The sequence below is a fragment of the Danio aesculapii genome, chromosome 10 (assembly GCF_903798145.1).
Source record: "Danio aesculapii chromosome 10, fDanAes4.1, whole genome shotgun sequence".
NCBI lineage: Eukaryota > Metazoa > Chordata > Actinopteri > Cypriniformes > Danionidae > Danio > Danio aesculapii.
In genome coordinates this window covers 34,199,017-34,221,764 of record NC_079444.1, presented here as the reverse complement: position 1 = coordinate 34,221,764, position 22,748 = coordinate 34,199,017, and the positions used below count along the sequence as shown (strand labels likewise).

Below are 22,748 nucleotides of genomic sequence, written 5' to 3'. Positions count from 1 at the left end.
TTTAAATCGGATCATCATTTAATGGGAATAGGAATGTTTCATTTTAACTTTTTTGATCATCTGTAGCTTTTAAGGAATGTAAGGGGCTGAGTTAGTCAGTTATTCAAACTTGTGCAATTGTAAAAAAAAGTATTGATCACGTCACCATTTTTCCCAGAAAAACATATTTCTAAAGGGGCCGTTGACTTGAAATTTTCCCTGGATATTGGTAACAACCAAAGAAATCCACTTATGCAAACAAAACAAAACTAATTTGTTTACAAGTTATGTGTAATAAAATGAAATGACGCATGGAAAAAATATAGAAAACATGAAGAAAGGCAGGTGTAGAACAGCAGTGAAAGCCCAGACAGCAGCTGAAATCTTTCAGTAGTACCAAAGACTTTAGAATACACAAGACTTCTAGTACAGGAGCCAATCAGCCATCGCTATATGGCAAATAAAGCCCACCTTCTAGTATAGGAGCCAATCAGCGATGGATATAGATTGACAATTCTCTGGGGGAGGGGCTTGGACCAGATTCAAGTTTCTGCAGATTTTGTGTGATACGAAACATTAGAAATGAAACTAAATAGACAGTTGCTGTTTAATTTTATTGGTTATTCGTAATATGAAATGTAATCGTAATCTTGGCAAGTAGTTTTGGAGAATTTGATGTTTCCCCATTCAAACAGAACGCCTGCATACTGCCCGAGAGGTGTTTCAAAGATGGCCGCCAAGTAAAATGACTTGCCTTAAAGGGACTTTGGTAGTTCTCCAGCAACCCTCTGCCCTTCATTATTGTAAATTAATATTTGATGCTTCAGTCAAACATCTACATTATCAGGATGATGAAGATCAACCCAGAGTGGACATTTTAGCAAGACAATGGGCTCTATTTTAACGATCTAGGTGCAAAGTCTAAAGTGAAGGGCGCAAAAGCATTAAGGGCGTGTCCGAATCCACTTTTGCTATTTTAAGGACGGATAAGTACGCTTTGCGCCGTGGCACATGGTCTAACAGGGTTGAGCTTATTCTCTTAAGTTATGGGTGTGTTTTGAGAATAAACCAATCAGAGTCTCATCTCCCATTCCGTTTAAGAGTCAGTTGCGTCTCACCATGGCACATTTGCGATTTACATGGCGACTTTGTAAGTGGAAAAACTGAATGCTTTACTAGCGAGAAAACAGTTGAACAGTCAATCTGCAGCACAAGGAAAAAGAATGAGCCCCTACAATCGGCCTCTTTCTCTTTCACTCTTTCGTGGATAAGGAAATGGTGTTGTACACACTCCACTGATGTGACACACTCCACATCCATTAGCCTACATATTTAATTTCGTTTTTTTAAGCGCAAAGATTTGTTTCAAAACTACTTCTAAATTCAGTTCTAATTTCCAGCAAACAAATAAATGAACAATAATAACGAAGTTATTAAAACACACGTGCTCTGCCCCATATGGTCCAAAACCAGACAGGTAGACAACTCTAAGCTTGTTTTTAATAAAACAAATATAAATATGCATATAAATAATAATAATAATAATAATAATAACATTATACAAAAGCAAGTTGTCCTGAATACACAGAAAAAGCCCCCAAGATGATGGAGGCAGTGGTTTTTATATTTATGTAGAAAATAATAATTTTTGTAATATTTTATTCCTTTAATTCTTTTTCATTTGTAAATATATTTGTGTATTGCTGTACATCCTGTGTGTATTAAGCAATGTGTAAGCATTTAAGGCCCATAACAAACGTTCTCTGCGCTGGACTTTAGACCTGCTTTTTGCTGGTCTATTGCACAGACTATTTAAGTTTCTAAAATGCGCATTAACACACCTCTTTTCTAGACCGGAACACCCATGAGTCCACAAATTCGGAAAATTAGCATTGCGCTGGTCTGATAATAGCTACACGTTGTGGCAAACAAGTCTTGCGCTGGGTGTTTGATAGGGCCCAATAATCTAAAACACAGCCAAAGAAACTCTCAAATGCGTTCAAAGTAAGAAAATCAAGCTGTAGAATGGCCTAGCCAATCACCTGAGTAAATCCAATAGAAAATACAAATTAAAGATTTGATAGACAAGACCCACATAACCATCAAGATTTTTACACTCTGTTGAAGTCAATGAAAACCTCACACCTGAACAACTCATGTGACTTTATTCTCCATATGAGGCGTCTTTAAGCTGCCATCATTAAAAAGTATTAAATACATTTCAGTAGTTCAGTACTTTCTCCTTGTGTCATTTCATTGTAATTACACATAACTCATTTTTCAGTTTTGCTTTATGTTTGTATTGTTTGGGTTTTTACCAAAATCTGGTTCAATTCCATGTCAACATCTCCTTTAGAAATATTATTCCCAGGAAAAAACATCACATGTTCAATATTTATTTTCCCTGCTGTAGATGTATTTATGACACCAGTGTTAAATACAAATTTCCACTCTGTAACAAGCAGAACAGACATTAAAGTTTAAACAAAGAAACAAATATGTGCATGAGAGCCAAACATGAATGAACAGTAACCGTCATCAATGGAAAAATCACCCAACAGAACAACTGGCACTTCAGCCAATCAATGGCCTGTCCATCAGCTTTAACCACGGCAGCACGGTTTAATCGATAGACGGGCAACCCCAAACAGATGTGTCCAAGGAGAGGACTGAAGATCATTGACTGGCTTTGCTCTCTTAAGGGAAGTGGATAATGATTTGTGGGTATTAGATATTTATGAGCTTCAAGAAAATATATTCACATTCAAAGTAGCTTGATTCAGTCGTAGTATAAACATTTAAAGACCATGGTCTATAACAAGGCATGATCTCTTCTGCCTACTTTTTCATCACTGAGGATTCTGGATGTTTAGTTTTTTTTCTTTCAGTTTTTCTGATTGGGATTTTTAAAGCGTTTTTCAAAATTTCTTCTTTTGTTTAACAGAAGTTAGACACTTCAATAGGTAAGTAAAGTAAATGGTGAGGTAATTTTCATTGTTGCGTAAACCATCATATTAACTGGTGTAAGAAACAGCGCTGCAGGAAAACTCACCCAGACGCCTGCGTCGCCCCTCAGCATGCTGAACAACAGCTTCAGCTCCTTCACTGTGATGCTATAGCTGGCCAAAACCCCCAGCATGTCCACTAGGAGATCTGAGGAAGAGGAGAACAGCATGACTCAGCATTATCACTGTGCAGATTTGCAGAATCATGAGGATGATGTCACTTGGGGAAGCAAGCCAACGATTTTCTTTCTGCTGGAGCATTTATTATCTACAGTAGTGATGTCAGAATTACCGGTTTCAAGGTAAAACACTGTATATATTCTGACAGTTGGTATTAAGTTTCAATTTTTCATTATCATTAAAACAGTGATTATCCTGATTTTAAAAACTCACAGTAAATCCTGTAACATCAGGATTAGCTAATGAGAAAAGGTGAATGTAAATGCACATGTATATACAGTTCATAAATATATATTTATATAAACAGTGCTGTGCAAAAGTTAAGCCAACATTAAATCTGTTGTTTTACTGATGGCGTAATGGATATATGTTACACTTTACCACAAAACCAGTCATAAGCGTACATTTTCTTTTAAAATTGAGATTTATACAGGCTGAATAAATAATCTTTCCGTTGATGTATGGTTATATGGATAGGGGTTAGGTAAGAGTCTGAATTCATTTGGTTTAATTGTTTAAGACTTGTGAAAGAAAATGTTGGAGAGGCTGTTTGTCCTCGCTTGTGCTGTATTTCTACCAGTATTGTTAGCAATACTGTCTGAATTGATGGAATTGTGAATGTTGGAATATAGTTAGGTTATAAACTAATTATTCTAATTATAATTATTAGCTAATTATTATCTTTACTCTCCATTTCCACCTGGGGATACTCTTCCCGAGGCCCTCAGACTATGCAGGGTCACTGATTCGATCCAAGACCAACGACGAGATGATCCCAAGGTTTCCATATCCTGGGCCAGGCCGTATCCTGAGCAGCTACTGTGGTGGTCATGGAGGAGTGGAGAACATGAGACTGATTCCTGTGACGCTCCAGAGACAGACGAGTCTTCACTGAGGCCAGCTTCCAGCCTCCGCCACTGAGACTGCAGCTCTGCACAAGACGTTTGGCCAGCGGAGAAATTAAAATGGTCGTGCCCAACTGAGCCTGGTTTCTCTCAAGGTTTTTTTTCTTCACTTTCGCCAATTAGTGAAGTTTTTTCCCCTCTCGCCTGTCGCCACTGGCTTGCATGGTTCAGGATCTGTAGAGCTGTGCATCGTTGGATTTGCTCTTCAGTATTTGGACTCTCAGTAGTGATTTAAACCACACTGAACTGAGCTAAACTGAACTTAAACACTAAAAACTGAACTACACTGTTCCAATTTACTATGACCTTTTATGTGAAGCTGCTTTGACACAATCTACATTGTATAAGCGCTATACAAATAAAGGTGAATTGAATTGAATTGAGTTATAAACCATTATGCCATTCCTTCTTGAAAGGATTTCAGTGGTAATAGTTTTCATTTTCAGCATGATAATGATCCACTTATTGCAGCAAAATCCTATTTAGAGAAAGAAAACAGCTGATGAAACACAGACAGTCATGAAATGACCTCCAGACCTGTATATTATAGAGGCTGTATGAGATCTCATGAACAGAGAAAGAAAGTTATGACACTCTTAAGGCTGGTTTAAGCTTCTGCGTCGAGTGAACGGCATGACCCATGGCGTCTGCCTTGCGTGAAGTCGTGCATTTAAACTTCTGTGTGCTGTTTGTGTTGCTCTCTCTGCAATAACACTTCCGAAAAGCTAGCTGGCAGTGGGGCTTATCTGACTTTTGCACAGTGCTGTACACATAATTAATGAGCTTAAGCTTTAACTCATAAAATTAAATTGCAATCAAAAGGCAGTTAGAAAAATTGCAATAATATATTTGCATCAAATCCCACAATGCTTTGTGCTTTTTATAAAGCAGCTATATGCAGTTTTGTGAAAAACTAGACAAACAAGAATCACTGCGAGGTATATCTTGAAGAAGAAAATCAAATGTACTTATAAAAGCAAAAAAATAAATAAATAAAAATCTACACAGAATAACAAACACAAGTATTCACATCTAAAATGCAGGGATGTTTATGATGTTTTTCATAAAATCGCATAAAGCTGCTAATTGCATTTGTTTGTTCATTCATCAGATACAACACGTGATGGAATGACATGTGTGTGACATTTATTTTTGAACATTTTCAGGTCATTTTAACAAAACCATGATAATAACCGTGATCATTTTGGTCAATATAACCCGGATCTGAAATTTCATATCGTTACATCTCTAATCTACAGCATCATTACCTACAGCATGTTCTCCTGAGGCTCCTCAAGGCCCCAGATTGGTTCCCTCATCAGCGATGGACACGCAAGTCTATTCATTCCCATATTGGCTGTAAAGTCAAACTGTCTGCAGATGTGATTTACAGAACATCTGCGTTATGAATTTAGCAGCTCTTTAAAGCTACGCGGGACACACAATAATAAAATTTGGAGAAAAATAACAACCCATTAGCGGTGATGTTTGTCGTGGCGTAATAATGTTGTAATTCGATTTAGCAAAATAACCCAGTTACACGCCGTTCACTCAAAGGCCGCAAATTTGGTCAAAAATGGACAGAAGCTGGAAGCGTATGAGAACTAATGGTCTGATTAACGCTGGCGTTTGCTAGCATGCCGATCTGTCTGAAGAACGGTAAGAGAGACGGTTTCTCCCAAACGTGCTCACAGAGCCAATTTTACACATTAGCCCTGCAATAAACCACGGCCATGGTCCACTGATCGTAATTACACAGAAATATTGGACACAGAATGCACAATGAGTGCTTTAGCGAGACAGTGAAACCTATTTTTCTGAAACGTAATAGGAGCCAATTCAGAGAGGATTGGAACATATGGACAGGCATGTGATACAACAAAGATTACCACAGAAAATTACTGTCTCTTTTCTCTTCGGTGAAGCCTGGTTTCTCGAGGTTTTTAAATTCTTCACTTTCCACAATTGGTGAAGTTTTTCCCTCTCCGCTGTCGCCACTGGCTTGCATGGTTCGGGATCTGTAGAGCTGCGCATCGTTAGATTTGCTCTTCAGTGTTTGGACTCTCAGTAGTGATTTAAACCACACTGAACTGAGCTAAACTGAACTGAACTTAAACACTGAAAACTGAACTACACTGTTTCAATTTACTATGATCTTCTATGTGAAGCTGCTTTGACACAATCTACATTGTAAAAGTGCTATACAAATAAAGGTGAATTGAATACGTCTATGTAGAGCAAATGAGGCTTACAGCATATATCATATAAAGGTATGTTGATGGCCATGGTGTAAATGCTTTAGGAATCAGAATTGTGAAAAACAGTACACAATTATACATTTGCAAAAGCTGTTAGAACACAAACTACACACTAGTTGACCAAAGCAAAATCTATTTTTAGAAATAAATTTAGTTCCTTATAGTACAACCTTTTTTAGGCGAGAATTTAGATATTTAGATTGCTACTATGCAGTTTATTTATAAGGATAGTGCCTATTTTAATAATTTTGGCCGTCAGCATGCTGAGGAAAGAAATTGAATATTGACCACCACTAGATGGCGACAGCGACCGCATAATAGAGAAATTAGGGGAGAAAACCTCAGCATTTTTCTTTTCGTATTTCCAACAAACTACAGCTGGTTCATTCATTATAAATCAGGAAAGTGACAAGTCGATCTCTCTCTTTTGTATGCTGTAGTGCTGTACTTACACCATAGTAATCTGTTCATTCTCCGGCTTTTTTGGGGGTTAATTATTGTGATCTCCCTATTGTAACAGAGAAAGAGCTTGATTAGCTGGTTCAGATGTTTAATTGGGGTTGGAACTAAAATATGCAGGACACCGGCCCTCCAGGACCAAGTTTGGGCACCCCTGCGCTAGAGAATCATTCAAATACTAGCTCTAAAGTGACGTTGGGGAATTTGTAACGGCTTCTGCTGTTCTGACATCAACTGCAAATGTGAATGAATGGCGGAAGAAAGCAGTTCCTCATACAAAAGGACTTTGAGACTCTCCATGTTTGATTTTATTTTTCATTTTTTAAAATCGTTTTTACACGATTATGCCGTCGAACTGTTGTATAAACGCTATATCACATTCGTAGCACTGCCACTCATGTGGTATTGCTCATATATATTATACTATTATAATTTTTATCATAGTTTATATAATAGAATATATATATATATATATATATATATATATATATATATATATATATATATATATATATATATATATATTACAACGCTGTTCATATATAATATTTACTTTATTTTATAATATAATATTACTAATGCTAATAATATTTTTTTACATATGTATCCCGCTTGTTAACTGTGACGTTACACGAAGTGGCTTCCGGGTCCAAGCGCTCTATCAAACTGTATGGGGAGACTCAAGAAATAGTAATAATAAACGTTTAAAAGCGATGTAATACTTTTGAAAATCATGATCGAAATATACATTTGAAGTCAGAATTATTAGCCCCCTGTTTATTTTTTCCCCCAATTTCTGTTTAACAGAGAGCAGATTTTTTTCCACATTTCTAAACATAATAGTTTTAATAACTCATTTCTAATCACTGATTTATTTTATCTTTGTCATGATGACAGTAAATAATATTTTACTAGATATTTTTTTAAGACACTTCTATACAGCCTAAAGTGACATTTAAAGGCTTAACTAGGTTAATTAGGTTAACCAAGCAGGATAGTGTAATTAGGCAAGTTATTGTATAATGATGGTTTGTTCTGTAGACTCGAAAAAATATATAGCTTAAAGGGGCTAATAATTTTGACCTTAAAAGGGTTTTCTCCAGAAGAAAAAATATTATCAGACATACTGTGAAAATTTCCTTGCACTGTTAAACATCATTTGGGAAATATTTAAAAAAGAAAAGAAGAAAAAAATAAATAAATCAGAGGGTGGCTAATAATTCTGACTTCAACTGTATATATCCATGCCTAATATCCGATGGCCAGAAGGTAATACATTTTTTTAAAATCTTTCAAATATTGGTGTCTCTGATGCAGCAAGTCCAGAGACACTGTGATTTCATATAAAATTCACTTAAAGTGTGATGGAACTGAAAAGCGGTCATAAGCGAATATTTTCTCAATTCAAAAAGAGTGGCTTGGATCCAGAAAAAATATTTCATACTTCACAACCTCACAACCTCACAAACAAAAACCACCATAACCACTACAAAAATGCTTATTTTTCTAATAATAACAAAAAAACAAAAAAAAAAAACAATAATTGCTGTTGTTATCATCATTATTAACGCATTTGTTTTACACAGATTATTTTGCTAAAGAATAACGTTCAATTTAGAAAAAATATAATAACAGAATATATAAATAAATAATTCTTTTTAAATAATTAATTAATTAATTATAATTTTATTGTTATTTATCATATGAATAATAACAATATACATATTAATAACATTTTTTTTAAAATTCCCGCTATTCTTGTTTCCTGATTGCCCTCCCTAATGACGGCCCTGTCTAGGCATTCTCTTCATTTATCAGTCTCTCTGAATGTCTTCTGATTGTTGATATACGTGTACATTAGAGCTGCGTGATATTGGAAAAATCTGACATTGCCATATTTTATTTTTCTGCTATATGAAAACAATTTCGGCAGATGACTTGAATAGCTTTATTTGGAAAGAAATCATTAACTTTGATTTATTTAATCTTGTAGAGGTGTGAATCAAAGAAGTTGCAAGTGTAAAAGAATAAGATAGACGAAGTGAAATAAGTAGTCAGATATTCAGGTACAGTAGTACGATACGATACAATATTATCATGATATTAATTCAGATCATTTGTACCTTTAAATAAATTTCAATACTTGGCTACATCAATAATGTATCGCAGGTGGAATTAATAATCAGCATATCAATATTTTGTCCTCCCCCTATTATTGAATAATGATATGTAGTGTAAAATGTAAACGCTGTATGTTCTCCATTGCTGATCAACTTTAATAATCCCAACTCCACATTGCAGATGCTGCGATGTGACTATTGCGAATGCACTTATTGCGATATCGATGCTGAAATTATATATTGTGCAGCCCTAGTGTACATTATGTGATGTCTGTATCCAGCAGCCGCGTCTCTCTCACCTGCAATCATGTCATCTACAGCGCTCATCTTCTGCAGCACCTGCTGGATGAGGCCCACCTCCGTGCTGGTCTGCAGGTTGCGGACGCTCTTGCGCAGGATGGCGGTGAACATGCTCCAGATCTCCGCCTGGCAGGTTACGTCACAGTGCTCCAGCAGCTCCACCATGCAGGCGATGCTCTCCGCATCCTGGATGATGAAGTTCATCTCCAGGTCAAACTCTCCACCCACCAGCTGACAAAGACAAAGAGAGAGACATTTTTTTAAGTTCACTTGTATTTTTTTTTTTTTTACAGTTAAATAACAATTTCACATTTTTCCTTCAAAACAAGCTCATCATCATTCATCCTACATAATACTTAATTAATTCCTCATAGTTCTATTCATTTTGTCAATGAATTTACCAACTTATAGTACATAAACTCCATCCTCAAAGTAAGGTCCAAATGTCCCCACAAGTATAGCAATATTAGATAATTTTGACCTCCTGGGGACATTTTTTATGTTCCCATGGGGGAAAATGACACATAAATCCCACACAATGAAGTATTTTGAAAATTGTAAATATTTTAGTACTGCAGATTTGGTTTGGATTGGTTTGGTTTGGTTTGGTTTGGTTTGGTTTGGTTTGGTTTGGTGTGGTTTGGTGTTGGTGTTGGGATCTGGTTGGTGTTGGGTTTAAGATTTTGTTTGGTTTGGTTTGGGATTGGGATTGGGTTTGGGATTGGTTGGGTTGGTTGAGGAAAACAGCACATAAATCCCACAGAATGAAGTATTGGTAAATATTTTAACACTGCAGATTTGGTTTGGTTTGTTGTTGGGATTGGTGTTGGGTTTGGGATTGGTTTGGTGTTGGGTTTAAGATTATGTTTGGTTTGGTTTGAGATTTGTTTGGTGTTGGGTTTGGGATTGTGGTTGGTTTGGTTTGGTTTGCATTAGGGTTTGGGTATGGGGTTGGTTTGGATTTGGGTTTGTTGTTGGGTTTGGGTTGGGGATTGGGACTGGAATTGGTTTGGTTTGGTTGGGTTAAGTTTGGAGATAGGATTGGTTTGGTTAGGTTTGGGTGGTTAAGGAAAACAGCACATAAGATTGAAGTATTTTGAAAACTGAATATTTTAATACTGCAGATTTGGTTTGGTTTGATGTTGGGATTGGTGTAGGGTTTGGGATTGGTTTGGTGTTGGGTTTAAGATTATGTTTGGTTTGGTTTAAGATTTGTTTGGTTTGGTGTTGGGTTTGGGATTGTGGTTGGTTTGGATTGGTTTGGTTTGGTTTGCATTAGGGTTTGGGTATGGGGTTGGTTTGGTTTGGATTTGGGTTTGTTGTTGGGTTTGGGTTGGGGATTGGGACTGGAATTGGTTTGGTTTGGTTGGGTTAAGTTTAGAGATAGGATTGGTTTGGTTAGGTTTGGGTGGTTGAGGAAAACAGCACATAAGATTGAAGTATTTTGAAAACTGAATATTTTAATACTACAGATTTGGTTTGGTTTGGCGTTAGGTTTAAGATTATGGTTGGTTTGGTTTGGTGTTTGTGATGGGATTGGTGTTGGGTTGGGTTTGGTTTGATTTGATGTTGGATTTAAGATTATGGTTGGTTTGGTTTGGATTTGGGTTTGGTGTTGGGTTTAAGATTATGGTTAGTTTGGTTTGGTGTTGGGTTTGGGATTTGTTTGGTTTGGGTTTGGGATTTGTTTTGTTTGGTGTTGGGTTTGGGATTGTGGTTGGTTTGGTTTGGGTTTGGTGTTGGGATTGGTTTGGTGTTGGATTTGGGCTAGGTTCAGTTTAGTTTAGTTAAGTTTGTGTGTTTGTGTATGTGTGTGTTCAATAATTACGTTGCAATAAGGCACCCTAAACTCACGATGAAAACTACAATAGCTTTTATCTAGCTTAAATGGTGATAATTTCTTAGTTAATGCTAAAAAAACATGTCAAAAACAAAGTCTATTTTTGGAAATTAACGAAGAAATTAACATCATTTAAAATGAATAAAAGCTTTTGTAGTTTTCATCGTCGGTAAGGGAGACTTTTTGCAATGTCCCATATCCCAGTAAATAGTCACCGAATTTTCAATCAATATTTCAGCCTGACCTGTAGTAGGCCAGATTAACATGTGAAAATGTTCATGTTTGAACAATTTACATCGTAAGTAAAAATCTGCTTTTTCTTGCTGTCAATTTTAATCCATTATCTAACATTTACTAATGAGGCTTTATTGTACTTTATCATTTCTTTTATTAAATTTACTTAGTTGAAACATTTGTTTATGCTGTCAGAAGAAGTATCTACAATAAAGCAAGTATTTATTGTTATTATGCAGGTTAAAGTAACATTTTTTGCAGCTTAGGTCAATATAGTAATAAAACCGTATACCATAATAAAAACTACAGCAAGTAATCACATCAAGAACATTTAATACCGTCATAAGCCTAGTATGTGTGTGTGTGTTGTTTCAAGGTAGTAGAAAATCCAGACAAAATGACATAATAAGGGCGCAGAGAATAAATGAACATTTGAACATTAAAGGGAATTGGAAAGGTCGAGCGGTGCTGCAAAAGTGGGAAGAAAAGCAAAGGAAACAAATAATACAGAGAGAATTATTAAAGGAGCATTTCCGTGGAGAGCAACACTCTCAGCCTGATAAACACTGATTGCCATTTGAGAGGGTCATTTAATGCTGGGGTAGAAGAAACATAATGACCCCACTCAAACACACACACACACAACTTCACCAACAACACACTGGAGAAAAGAGCAAAGGACAAACCAATCAAACACTACTGCAGCAAACAATAATCAATGCCTTTGGTCTTGGGAGTTCAACAGGCATGAAATTGGCCCGTGCAGACTCCAAAACCTCTAAGCAAATCAGCAGGTGATTTGGAAAATAGCAGCCGGAATGCCAGGAAATTACAGTTTGGTGAAAGAGAAGAGGGAACTTCTTTTAAGGGCGCACAAGGAGGACTATTGATTTTCACACTTCCTCCAATGCAGTCAGATTGGGACGCTCTAGCGCTTTCGAGCCTTCTGTAATTGGCCCGTCGATAACCCTAGCACGTGTAATTGGTCCGTGCCACTCACCTTGACCAAACGTTCAACTTGTAATATCCATATAAGGGGCTTAAATGTGATTTGGTAATAAGACGGATGCCTCCCATTTGATTCAGACCATCAAGATCACATTAGGGCTTTTCACACTTGAACTAGTTTAAACTTGCTGTTGTCATGCTTCATGTTTCACACTGCTCTTCTGAGGATAAATGCCTGTATGCTATAGATGTGCATGCTTTTCAGCCAAAACAATAATGACAGACTACAGGACTGTGTATGTGCTGCTTAAAATACTGTGTGGCATCGCCAACTACTGGCCTGGCATGCATAATACAGCACTTTTAATCATTTTTGTAGATTTTTATCCATTTTAGCACACTGTTGTCGTGTAAACATACCTCTATGCTTAAATTGCATAATTAAGTGTATATTTCTACGGCTGCTGATGTGCTTATCACAACATTTCCATTGTAACCAATTGACTTTCAGTTAAAAGAAAGGACTTTTCCTCTCATTGATGATAACACAAGTAAACGATGTTATCAAATCTGAAGGCTTTAGTATATACTAGCCTGTAAAGCATTGCACAAGTATGCTTTTAGCTATGCAAGTTTGATTTCATTCATCACTGCTTTACAAAACGTGTCTGAACGAATTAACGGTGTTGTTTCTCAGTGATAAATATATTTTTATATTCTTCTGACGTCATTTTTAATCTAACCTGCCTAGTTAACCTAATTAACCTAGTTAAGCCTCTAAATGTCACTTTAAACTGTATAGAAGTGTCTTGAAAAATATCTAGTCAAATAATATTTACTGTCGTCATGGCAAAGATAAAATAAATCAGTTATTAGAGATGAGTTATTAAAACTGTTACGTTTAGAAATCTGCTCTCCGTTAAACAGAAATTGGGGAAAAAATAAACAGGGGCTGACTTCAACTGTACATGCAAACTGAAAAAAATAAATAAATACAGAAACACATACATAAATACATATAGATAGGGTTGTAGCCACAATTCATGAGCGGATCACTCGTATGTCAGCTTGTAGACAAACCAGCTGATCGACATGACTTTAAAACACTCCAGTGTCCCTTTATCTGTGGTTACACTCAGTAAACTGCAGTGATGACCTTCACGGCCAATCACAGTCATTTCTGTTGAGCATGTGAACCCAATGGCAAATCAGTGCTGTTTAAAACATGCTCAAATGTTAGCGGGAAAATGATGTTTTTAAAATTTCAGTATCGATTGGTATCGAATTCCAGTATCGGAACAACACTTTACAGTTTTCAAGCAAAAAAATAAAGAAAAATACTGAAAAGTATTAATGAATTTTGGCCATTTTTTAAATACAAAACAAAGGCCTTTTGGGTGTCTCAAAACAGAAACTTTTGAAAACGGATTTCAAAGTGCATGTTTTTGAAACTATCATTATTATTTCACACGATTCAATGAAAACGCAGACATCATGTGCATGCATGTTCAGTTTTACATGTTCAGTTTTAAATATCCTGCAACCAAAACAACTAAGCCACTACAGTACCATGTATGCACAGTCGTACACAGTGTGACATCGCCATCTACTGGCCTGGAATGTACAATACAGCATTTTTTTTTTAAGTTTTGTAAACGGGTACAATTTTGACAGCTATCTATATGCAAATCTTACCGACCAATATGGAAATGTTGTCTGATACTGATAATATTGCTAATTCATGCTAATGCATTTATACTGTATTTACATGCAAACTTAAACAGATACAGAAACACACACACACACACATACATATATATACACACACACATATACACACATATACATCTTACATAAATACATTAATAAAATAAATAAATAAATATACAGATTACTGCAAATCTTGACTTTTTCTTAGCTAAATTACAGTGAACAAGTGATTTTATTTTAAAACACGAATTGCAGAAAACAAGCACTGTAAAACTAACATCTAGATATTTCAAATGATGCCCTGATACACTTTGGACTTATACAAAATATTTTTATCCATTATGCACTCATTGCAATAGAACAGTGTTTAAGTATGTGAATAGGGATGCACCTCTTGTCTTGCATGCAGCAATAACACCAACTAAACATTAACAATAAATATTTATCAGCCAATACAGATAAGGTGGCTTTTTTTTAAAGGCCAAGGTTGTGTCGATAATATACCTCAAGTTAACTTTAGTTCACATGTTAGAAGGTGAGTTTCTAGCTGGTCAATTCTATACCAGTTAGCACATCTTGACCTTGCCGAAAGGATTGGCTATCTGCCAAATCTGCTGTATTTTTTTTCTCTCCAGAAAGTAGAGAAAGGATTAGTCTGAAAGTGTATCCATGGTATCATCCCATCGAGCCATTTACAATCCATACAGTGCAAACAGAAGGACAGCAGCAGGCATGACAATCCCATTGATCTGTCACGGTTCATCACTCCCAATGGCCTTTAGTGAATAGATGATTAATTACCAGATGTTTACTCATCAATAATTGCCTTTGAAACCCAGAGAGACTGGAGGTAGTTTGGTAAACAATCAAAAAATGCAATTAAGCTTTTAAAAAAAATGGTTTCATAGCAGGAATAAATAACCCATACATTTTGGTGAAATGCAAAATATGTTGTTCCAAATACGTTTTCTTGCAAGTTTCAGATAACAAATATCATAGAGGGCACCATCCACATTTTTCTGAATCTGAAAAACATTACTAAGGTTTTTTTTAAAACATTTATTCAACATTTTCTATTCAATTCATCTTTATTTCTATAGCGCTTTTACAGCGTAGACTGTGTGAAAGCAGCTTAACATAGATGATGTTCTGGCAAATTGAAACTGCTTAAATCCTTCCCTAAAAACAACCAAATGTTTTCAAAAAGCAAATGTAAGAGTTAAGTGCACTGCTAACCGATCACATAGATTTACCTTTATTTTACATTGCTTTTATCTCTTTTGTGAAACCATGCTTCGACAGACACTAACCCGAGCATTCTGGGTAGAGCTGCACAATATTTGAAAAGTCTGATATTGCGATATTTTATATTTCTGCCATAAATATTGCAATATGAATACATTTACACAAGTTAGTTTGAATAGGAGTATTTTATGGTTTTCTGGGGAGTCTAATAGGGCGTTCACACTAGACACGGCTTGTGTGGACGCATGAACATTTTGAGTTTACTCGAATCATTCGTGTGTCAAACTCGCTTCATTTGCTCATCAAATTCACTTCACAATAGACATGGATTCGTGTCATGGGAGGGGCTTCTGTCTGCCTGCTAAATGGCTAATATAGATTTTATGGAGAGATTTGTTGTGCTTTATGTGCTTTAGGAAGGCTAATAAATGGCGTAGAGCAGAGGTGTCCAAACTCGGTCCTGGAGGGCCAGTGTCCTGCATAGTTTTGCCCCAACTTCCTTCAACACACATCCCTGGAAGTTTCTAGTATACAAAGAAAGAGCTTGAATAGCTGATTGAGGTGTGCTTAATTGGGGTTGGAACTAAAATATGAAGGACACCCCTGGTGTAGATTAATTTGCCGCCAAGTCCATTAGATCCTTTCAGTGGTGCACCCAGCTCTGAGTTCATCAACTTCTTCAGAAACTATTCCTGGATGATGGAAGCTTTCAACAGTACTTCCAACTGAGGAGGATTTCCCCTCGGGACACCAACAACAGGTGCTACGTCATAATCACGCCCGTAAAAGAGGAAACTTCTGATTGGTTAAGGTGGCGCGAATGTCCGCCAAGGTTTAGATTTACCAACTGGAGCGATTCACGCATTAAACACATTAAACGTGCAAAGCGATCAATTCGCACCGCTTCACGCGAATCGCGTCATTGGTTCTACTCCATTCACGCAAATAGCACCACAGGATGTCTATTCGTGTCTTTGCATTGAGTTAACATATGAATTACTCGCGATTAACACTTCATTCACATCTGATGTGAACGCACCATGACGCAGAAATTGAATAATCAGAATGCAAAAATGATTTTCTTACTTTGCTTGGTCTTGTTTCCAAATATCAAAAAACTCTCAAAGCAAGTAAAAATATTGTTTTGTTTTCAACTTAAAAAGAAATGAGTCAAAACTAAGAGTTAAAACAGGCTAAATTATCTGCCAGTGGGGTAAGTAAAATAATCTTGTTTTCGCTTTGAAATGTAGATATTTCGACTAGACACAAGACAAAATACGAAGTAAGAAAACCATTGTATAAATTCTATATAAATACAGTAATTTAATACAGTTCTGGAGCTCCTGATATTGCATACCTTTTGATGTGACTATTGCGGATGTGCATATGCAATATTGATGCTGAAATGATATATTGTGGAGCCCTAGTTCTGAATCACAAGTACAACACTGTACAAAGTGAGCTACAACCTGTAGATAGATAGGTGAAGCAAACATATCTGATTTAGGGATGGGCGATGTCGACCAATTTGGCATCGTACAATGTCTAATGAGAAACATTGCGATGGACGATGGCATCGTCATTGTAGGCGGCAATGAATTAATTATTTATGAATAATTAATTAATTCATAACGAATTCATTATTTTTAGCCTACCGTTTCAACTACCTGACATGCATGGTCTTTGTTTTACCCATTAACAAATCATAAATAAATAAAGATAAGGTACACACAAATTACCACCTGTCAATCACTTTTCACGCAAGACTCTGGCATGAACAGGCAGAGTGATCTGTGTTGTTATAATGGCGCCGACAAATTTGGTTGGGGGAAAAAAGTGCACAACCAACAGCAACAAACCAACAGTATCTGAGGTTTTCACTAAAATGACTAAGTACAAGCGTGAAAGTGAAAGATTGAAGCAGTGTACTGACACTGTTACACGTTACCTGATAGATTCAAATGAACGAAGAGTCGTTAGATAGAGACAAGATTAATTAAATAACACGTTTAACAACTATAGTGAGACGCGATGCAACAGTACATTCTTGATAAACTGTCTGACGTGCACTACTCTCTGAGGTTTTGTGCTCAAAGCACCCACTGACTGCCTAGAGCTCAGACGTGCGCATATGCTGCATTAGCGTTCCAGAGTGCGTGTGTGTTTGTGTGGTCACGTGATGTGCGTTTTCAGCGGTATAGTGTGAACGGAAATCTTTTCAGAAATGCTAGATGTAGCAGTGTTAGATCCTTTTCCTTGTAAAATGCCATTTTAAAACTAAGATGTATTCATGTAAACAGGGCCCAAGCGTGCATTTTTTGCGAGCAGGTTGCAGCTGCGATGGGGCAAAATGGAGGATCGTGATGCCGGCTCAGCATCGTGATGTCTATCGGCCAGCGGTGATGGACGATAGCATCGTCTATCGACCCAACCCTAATCTGATTACAAATAATATTTACTGTTAAGGTGTTTTGTGGTATTTATTTGATTATAACTGCATGGAAAAGAATCCTTTATTCATCGATAAGATTAGCTTGTTAATATCCGTAGTGTAAAAAAACTTGTTGGCATTATACTGCCACTTAAAGTTGATTTTTACCTAAAAACTGCAGTCTATGTTCATGTTCAAGTGCGTTTTTTTGCGGTTTCACAATATAAAGCTGATAACTAAACCGTGAAATCGCTTCAACATTTCACATGGAGTATAATAAGAATAGACTTGTTTTGCCTCCTACACACGGCTCTTATGGGATAAAACAGACTTGCACAAGCACAAAAAAACACAAAGGATAATACTAGAGTTTCTTTCTGACCCCTTGAACACTGTCAGTGGTGTCAGAGACTATTTTTACACAACAGCAGAAAGCAGAAGCTGTAACAAAGAGATCAGACAGAGCGTGATTCAGCCTCCAGCGTTAGCATTAGCTTGCGAGGGCTCCTCAGCACTTCTCTTGTGTTTTATTGCAGTGGGAACACACTTTATCTCTTTAAGTTAATCATGGCAGATATGGCGAATGGGATTGGGAAACAATCCGAGGCAGATGCGCTGCACACGCCAGGCCACATCTCTGACCGATGTGTCGATTTTATCAGGAAAATTGGATTTTTAGAACATTTGCTCATCTGCAGTACATCGCAGAGGCGTTCCCTGTCTGATGCTGTAGGTCATTCAGAAGATGTTTGCAGATATTAGGGTTAGACAAACTCGCCATTTAAAAAGTTACTGCGTCTGGAACTGTTACTAAAGATATGCAGTAAAACATTAGTGATAAATATGTATTGACAAAGCTAATTTGGTGGCTGGTCATGTTGAATATTATGCATTTGTAGGAGATTCCCTTTCAGATGCAAAATTTATTAAAGAATTGAATCATTGAAGGGGATTTATGAGGTTTGTAGAAGTTAATTTACATTTGAATTAAAATTCCACCATCAAAAACACATCAGCATAGCAAAAACACATCTACAGTACTTACTCTAGTAATCACAACAAATACTTATTCTGACTTGGACTTACTTAAATGTATGAAAGAACAAGCGAACATTAATATATTTTTATATTTTAAATCATTTAAAAACAGTTCTTGCAGACTAATGGGTAAAAATCAAGTGGCTTGACGGACAGTTACAAAATATAAAGAAAGAAATTTGGATATACCTAGGGATAGCTGAATAATAAGTGTTCAATAGATGGAAATGGCATACCATGAGCCTCAAACATAATTGTTTCTCATGTAAATCCTGTGAGTGTAAAATCCCAGAGAAAAACAGGCCAATTGGAACAAAATACCAACTGTTACATTGAACATGGGATTATTAATATGCATGCCACAGGCTGTGTTTGATTGGCCACAAGGTTTCCTAGAGAGATTACAACAAAGATCCCATTTTCCCTTATTTTTAAGTTTATTTAAGCATGTATTAAGGGGGCTACAAACCAGAAGTGCCGCACGGCGACGCACCACGCAGCGCCATGCATTTTAGAATTGTAAACATAGGTTTCTATCAGGATGCACACACCGGAGCCACAAGTCGGAGGCTGTCCGCGGTACCCAGCCACGACTCAGGACACTGTTCATATTTCTGCCGCAGCACAGAGCGCCATATGAATAGTTTCATTTTAATAGCATGCGAATGTGCGCGTCTGTTGTGTGATACTTTCAACTGTCATGTGTGCACTGTGTCGCAGCGCATCTGGTGTGTGACGCCCTTAAGGCAGAGAATCAGCACCTCCAAGTCCATGGTGCTCCACTGGAAAAAGGTGGTTTGCCATCTCTAGGTTGGAGGAAAGTCCTTACCCCAGGTGGAGGAGTTCAAGTATCTTGGGGTTTTGTTCATGAGTGAGGGCAGGATGGAACTTGAGATTGACAGGTGGATTGGTGCAGCGGCAGCAGTAATGCAGTCAATGTATCAGTCCTTTGTAGAAAAGAAGGAGCTGAGCCGAAAGGCAAAGCTCTCAATTTACCGGGCAATCTAAGTTCCTACTCTCACCTATGGTCATGCCAGTCAGGGGCTGAGTGGAAGAACTCCGACCTTGTTATTGTCATAGGGTGCTTTCACACCTGCATTATTTAGTTCGGCTGAATTGCACTAGAGTTTGTTTTCCCTCTTGGTGTGGTTCGTTTGGGCTGGTTTGAATGCAGCAATCATACTCGAGTGCGGGTACCAAAAGCGGACCAAAAATATTTTAGATTAGATTCAACTTTATTGTTGAATTTGCTGACCAAAAAAGCTTACAGAGACCTCCTTGAAGAGGTGGTCTCGGTATGCTTTCAAACGAACCCTGGAGCAGTTCGTTTGTGGTGAGAATATGATCCGAACTAAAACAGACCCAACCGCAAAAAGTACTGCACCTTTTTGGACTAATCCAGCTGCCGTAGGCCGATGCGCTGTGCATTATGGGGCGTGGAGAAAAAATACTTGTTAACAGCGCTTTACCAACAGAGACAGAGAGAGGGGGGGGGGGGGGGGGGGGGGGGGGGTCGGAGGAGGAGACATTACCATTTCCACTGCGGTAATATTTCCGCAAGATGACCATGTCGCAGTTTAGCAAAATTAACTAACGCCTCCTCCTGAAGTGACGTGCGATACATTAAAACATTGTTTTCCAGCCGCAGCCGCGCTTCATTCTCGAAATGTATAGTTTGTCTAAAGTGATGCATACAAACAATATAGTATACTATGAGCAGGGATACAATCAGTCAGCGCAGTCATAGCTCCATGGTAAAAAGCCACATTGTGTGTCTGCCGGTTTGTTTGCTTCCGGGAGTTCCATTGGCCTTTTCCCACACGTTAATTCTGACCAATCGAAAAGCAGTTTAGGACATACGTTTAACAACATCTGGCCAATGAGAGATGTGGATTTTGTCAGATGACTGCATTTTGGTTCTTTTGATCTGGTTCGAACCAAAGCCAGCTGTGTGGTATGAAAACGACCCAAAGACGGCAGAAAATGCTCTAATGTATCATTTCTTGCCCTTGGTCCGGACCAAATGAAGCAAACTACAGATGTAAAGCACCCTTAATTTGTCACACTAACAACTTCATTTAAAAAATGGCAACAATGTTTAAGAGGTTTTAAATAAACAGTAGATTAGTATTGCACACTTCGTGATCACGCTTGGTCTTTCTTTGGTGCTGTTAAAATCACCACACCAGACCTCTAGCTCTTTTATGAAATTGCATTTTAAATCACGAATTGCAATTTTGATCAGGAAAATTAGATTTATTAGATTTTTTCTCCAAATGGTGCAGCCCTACACGCAACTCATTGTCAGACCTTACACAATGCACGCAAAGCACTAAATCAGTTAGCAGCAAATTCCCTTTTCCACAGCGTCCCTTCCTGCACGCCCATCCACTCCAAATAATCAATTCAACTGCAGGCAGACATACAGAGAGCTAATTCATCCCCAACCCAAACAAGCCACAAGCCCAATAATGAAAGGCCTAGAATCTGATTTGCACCCCAGCCGAAAAACAACTGTGGGGAAATGAAGCAGATCACAAGTGTTCTTAAGTGCTAAATTACTCAACAGATAAAATGTAGTAAACCATAAGAACGTCCCCGATGCTTAATTCATTTATTGATCCATCGTACTTTAGGCTTGGGACTCGAAAGCTGGGAAACGTAGTTAATGTGTTAGAGAACAGATTATTCAAAGATCGAGCTGCCTGAAAGTGAACTGATCTGTGCTTGCCCACACATTCCTGCAAAAGCCAAGCCACGAGCATCGATTCCCACCATATAGAATCCATTAGTCGAAATTAGGCCAAAGCCTTAAGGTAACGAAATGCACAGGAAGAATTAATTTTCCTCCTATTGAATTTCTCTTTCCTGTCGAGGGTCCCAATTAGAACACAGCGACACCTCCGTACGGGCAAATTATTTTCTTAGGGGGTGCTCCGATTGATTAACTGCAGATCGGCCAATAATCACTTCTTACGCTCAGTCTGCCCATCTCAATTTCAATATCTCAATTTGCCCATCTTACAGAACTGATCTCATGCGATGACACTAAAAGATGTGCGCCTGCTGTCAAATTAGACATGCTTACTGCTGTGACATTCAATCATTCATTTTCCTTCGGCTTAGTCCCTTTATTCATAAGTGGTCGCCACAGTGGAATGAACCGCCAATTTATCCAGCATATGTTTTACACAGCGATGACCTTCCGGCTGGAACTCAGTACTTAGAAACACCCATACACTTTTGTATATGCGCACACACATGCACTGCCAACTGACCCAGCCATGACTTGTACCAGCAACCTTCTTGCTGTGAGGCAGTAGTGCTAACCACCGAGCCACCACGTCACCCACTGCTGTGACATTTAAATAATAATTTTGTTGGTTACACGCTGACGCACATCATTAATACCAAACTCTTGGCCAGTCTGCATTAACATCAGCACGGTGGCTCAGTGGTTAGTGGGCAAGTTGGCGTTTCTGTGTGGAGTTAGCATGTTTCGATTTCCCCCACAGTCCAAAGACATAAGTATAGGATATAGACATAGGATATACGTGAATTGGATTAACTAAAAGTCTAGATCGGATCCGCTGTAAATTAATAAATTGAATAAATAATACTCGGTACAACTACTGTTTTTACATTACTGTGACGGTTGGGTTTAGGGTTGGGGTGGGGGTAGACATTAATAAAATACAATAAATGGGAAATTTAATAAATAATATAAATAATTAGAGTAAATAGAGTCACAGGCAATGCCCTCCGGATTTGCATATACACCTACTTTAGGTCATTCATCCGGACCTGTCAAGCAGCTGATGTCATCAAAAGAACAGGACTTATATTCAGCTCTGAGATCATAAGAAGAGTTCTGAAATCATTAATATGCACGTCTCAGAATGCATTTGATAAGCCAAACGTTTTCTAGTGATACAACAGTGACAATTTTCCTCTCTTAGTTATTTTAAGCATATATTTCACTTGAGTTATGTTTTGAAAATGTGAGCGCCAAATTGTTTACTGTGCATTACTGGGAAAACGACAGCACGAGACATGTTTCAAACTTACCTCAGGATGCAAAATGCAAGACTTACAG

General features: G+C 37.6%; 1 protein-coding gene across 12 annotated transcripts in view; it reads right to left on the bottom strand.

Moving 5' to 3' along the window:
• The window catches only part of nbeaa (neurobeachin a), a 299,982-nt gene that overhangs the window by 164,432 nt on the left and 112,802 nt on the right, over positions 1 to 22,748 (bottom strand). For all 12 annotated transcript variants that reach the window (XM_056467451.1, XM_056467441.1, XM_056467443.1 and 9 more), the window contains exons 2-3: positions 9,206 to 9,437; positions 3,032 to 3,132 (exon numbers count right to left, since the gene is read on the bottom strand). In XM_056467451.1, coding sequence (XP_056323426.1) covers positions 3,032 to 3,132; positions 9,206 to 9,437 — 333 coding nt within the window. The remainder of the gene's footprint in view (positions 1 to 3,031; positions 3,133 to 9,205; positions 9,438 to 22,748) is intronic.